General features: G+C 39.4%; 1 protein-coding gene across 1 annotated transcript; it reads left to right on the top strand.

Annotated features, from left to right (window-relative positions):
• Nucleotides 2,024-3,195, top strand: LOC109233888. The gene has a single exon (XM_019399740.1). The coding sequence runs from the start codon at nt 2,185-2,187 to the stop codon at nt 3,004-3,006; it is 822 nt and encodes a 273-aa protein (XP_019255285.1). The 5' UTR covers nt 2,024-2,184; the 3' UTR covers nt 3,007-3,195.

The following is a 3,563-nucleotide window of genomic DNA, read 5'->3' as shown; positions in this document are numbered from 1 at the left end:
CATGAAGCGTGGTAGACCAATCGGTTCCAAGGTAACAATCCTTGAAAAATGATAAGGAGCTAATGATCAAAATGATCATAATGAGGAGGAAATGAGCTCTAGAAGAGCCCACGACATAACATTTCATGAAACTCCAGAAGAAGTTCTGGTACATGAAGAAAGTGATGTGATCTCAACAAGTTATATCGCTTACGAACCGATACAAAATGATCGTCGACGATATATTTGATACAATATAGTGCACAATACTGTGAGGATCGGACCAGTAGTCCAGACACCTGAAGATCTCATGCCATTTAAATGCGAGTCATAACCTATATGACTCATTTGATTAAATCTCTATAAAGATCCCTGAAGCATATAGTTCAAAGTCTCGAGAAATGTACTCGATCAAATTATAAAGATCTTTGTACGGTTTAAAGCAATCTGGGCGTATGTGGTATTATCGCCTCAGTGAATATTTGCTGAAAGAAAGTTACATATATAATGTTATTTGTCCATATACTCAGAATTTGATATACTTGCTGTTTATGTTAATGACATAAATCTTGTTGGAACTCCAGAAGAGCTCCAAAAGGCAATTGAATATCTTAAGAAAGAATTTGAGATGAAAGATCTTGAAAAGACAAAATTTTGTCTTGGTCTGCAAATTGTACATTTAGCGGACATGATCTTTATCCATCAATCTGCCTATACAGAAAGTGTCTTAAAACGCTTTTACATGGACAAAGCGCACCCATTGAAGTGGATAAAGATTTGTTCCGACCTCCAGAAGAGGATGGGGAACTCCTTGGTCCCGAAGTACTCTATCTCAGTGCAATTGGTGCACCAATGTATCTTGCTAATGCTACAAGCCTACCATAGCATTTTTGTTAATTTACTAGCAAGATATAGTTCTTCTCCTACACAGATTAGGGATCCGTTCTTACCTCCAGAAGAGGATGATGAACTCCTTGATCAAGATATACCCAAGTCTCTGCACTGTACTCTTTTTCCCTTGCTCGGGTTTTTTTCCCACTGAGTTTTTCCTGGTAAGGTATTTAATGAGGCAGCTTGCAATGTATATTATTAGTGTACTCTTTTTCCTTGACTAGGATTTTTTTCCACGAGGTTTTTCCTAGTAAAGTTTTAACGAGGCACATAATAATGAACATCCAAAGAGGAATGCTTTGAAAATATTTTTGTGGATGTCCATTTATTACTCCGCTGTAGATAATCTTCCTGAAGAAGATTATCCATTTAGTACTCCATTGAAGTTTTCTACAAGCAGCTGATGCAGGTAAGTTACAAGGAACTCAATGAAATGACTTGTACCAGCTTCTTGGTTTGATGAGAATAATTTAAATCGATCTGAAATAGTGATGGATAATATTCTCTACAAACTCAATTTTTTTGAGAAGATGGTATACAAGATTGAAATGCGGAGATTCAAATATTTGAAACAAGGTTTTCATCAGGGGGAGTAAAATACGTGACGCACTCTTTTTTCCTTACTAAGGATTTTTCCCACGGGGTTTTTCTTATAAGGTTTTTAATGAGGCACATTATCTTTTAATGAACATCCAAGGGGGAGTGTTATAAATATATATTATATTATGGATGTTCATTTAGTACTCCGTTGTAAATAAGCTTCCTGAAGAAGCTTATCATTTCGGTACTCCGTTATGGATAAAGATTACTCCCGGCAGAAGATTATCTATATCTGGTACAGAAGCAGCTTACAAGCAACTTACAAGCAGCTTGCAGTAGCAGCTTACACAGCAGCTTGCTGTAGCAGCTTACACACCAACTTGCAGTAGCAGCATACAAACAGCTTACACAGCAGCTTCCTTTCTTCTATAAATAGAGGAGATTTCAGTTCATTATATACATCAGTTTAGGATTCGAATAATATATCAGTTTCTCTCTATGTCTTTACTTTACCGTCTTTATTTTATAACAGCTACTACGTATTAGCTAGATAAAGATTTTAACAAATTTAAAGGGCTGGATATTCCTATCCTTAGCTCCCGTGAAAAGGATAGATTATGACGTGTGCCGGATCCAGTTGAATAGAACTCTCTGCGTCCTACCGCCACGTCTTGGCCCCAGCTGCTAGAACATCCACCGTTAAATAACTAGTGAGTCCTACTAGAGTTATTGTGAACCGTCAGATAAGAGTCCAAAAGAGAAAGTGGGACCAATATGAATTCAAAAAATCTCTTTGGTTTTAGAAGATTGTATTGTATCAGTAACGTTCCACATACGCAACGACCAAAAGAGCTTTTTCGCGTGACCACCAAATCACCAATGGATCAAAACGGCGTCGTTAGCTTCCGCCACCGTCAATCTCCCTCGTCCGATCGGTTCCTCGGCGTGTTCTCTCCGCCGCAGAGTGATGCTGCTCTTGGCGGCGGGATAGATTCATCGGTCGCCGATGATGATGAGCTCAACGAAGATGACGTGTTCTGGACTGGAAGAGACTTCACTGAATCTCAACGCCGCTCTACTTCTCCTTCACAAAATAGTCGCCGTCAGTCCTTCCTTAAGCATGATAAGTTTGGTATTCTCGCTGCATTATCGGAGGATCACCGGAAAACTGACCTTCCTGTTCTCCGTCGGAAGTCTTCAATCACTTCCTCGCCTTCCGGTACGGCGCCGATTTCAGCTTCGCCTTCTACAGTGATAGCGTTTTCACGTGCAATACCTTTGATTCCTAAGCCTCCATCGGATAATTTTAACCACTCAAAATCCATGCCGGCGAGGAAGTTCCAGCACTCGGCTCCGGTGAATGTTCCGATGATGCCGAAGAAGGCACCGAGGAACGGCGATCTTGCTGATATTGAAATTGACGAGGATGATGCCGATGATGAGATGTTGCCGCCGCACGAGATGGTGGCACGAGGATCAATGCGATCTCCTAGAACCACGTTCTCGATGCTGGAAGGCGTCGGAAGAACTCTCAAAGGGAGGGATCTTCGTCAGGTTCGCAATGCCGTGTGGCGCCAAACAGGTTTTCAGGACTGAAATATGTTCAACATATGTTGATATAACTGATAGATTTTGTTTTAGATATCTAAACTGAGTTTGATGTTTCTAGTTATATTTTGTATATAGGCAATGGAGAAATGTTTTTACAAGTTTCTTCAGTTGTTTATATGTGGCTTAAGTGTATTGAAGGAAGATGAAATTATTATCTAGAATATTTTTGGGTGATATTGTTGTATCAACAGGTACATTTTCGGCAATGATACTTTTGTTAGATTTATATGATTCAGTTGGAGGCACTTCATCGTGTTAGTTTGAGTGCCCGAATAAATTACCGAAGAACTTGGTTCTTTACCGTATTCGTTAAAGTAAAGTAAACGAGCAATAAAATGAACACAACGATTTTACGTGGAAAATCACCCGGCTCAAAAAGTGCAAAAACCACGACCTACCACGTAGGATTTTCAGCTCCAACTCCACTAAAATACTGACCCAAAATGTCAATTAGAGGACTGTAATTAAATACTTTCCAGTACTCCAACTACTCCTATTTGATTCAAAAGTTACTCTAACTTGTAAAGCAAAATACTAACTCT

Source organism: Nicotiana attenuata, chromosome 10, assembly GCF_001879085.1.
Source record: "Nicotiana attenuata strain UT chromosome 10, NIATTr2, whole genome shotgun sequence".
Classification (NCBI taxonomy): Eukaryota; Viridiplantae; Streptophyta; class Magnoliopsida; order Solanales; family Solanaceae; genus Nicotiana; species Nicotiana attenuata.
The sequence above is the reverse complement of the archived record's forward strand: the minus strand, read 5'-3'. Positions and strand labels throughout refer to the sequence as shown.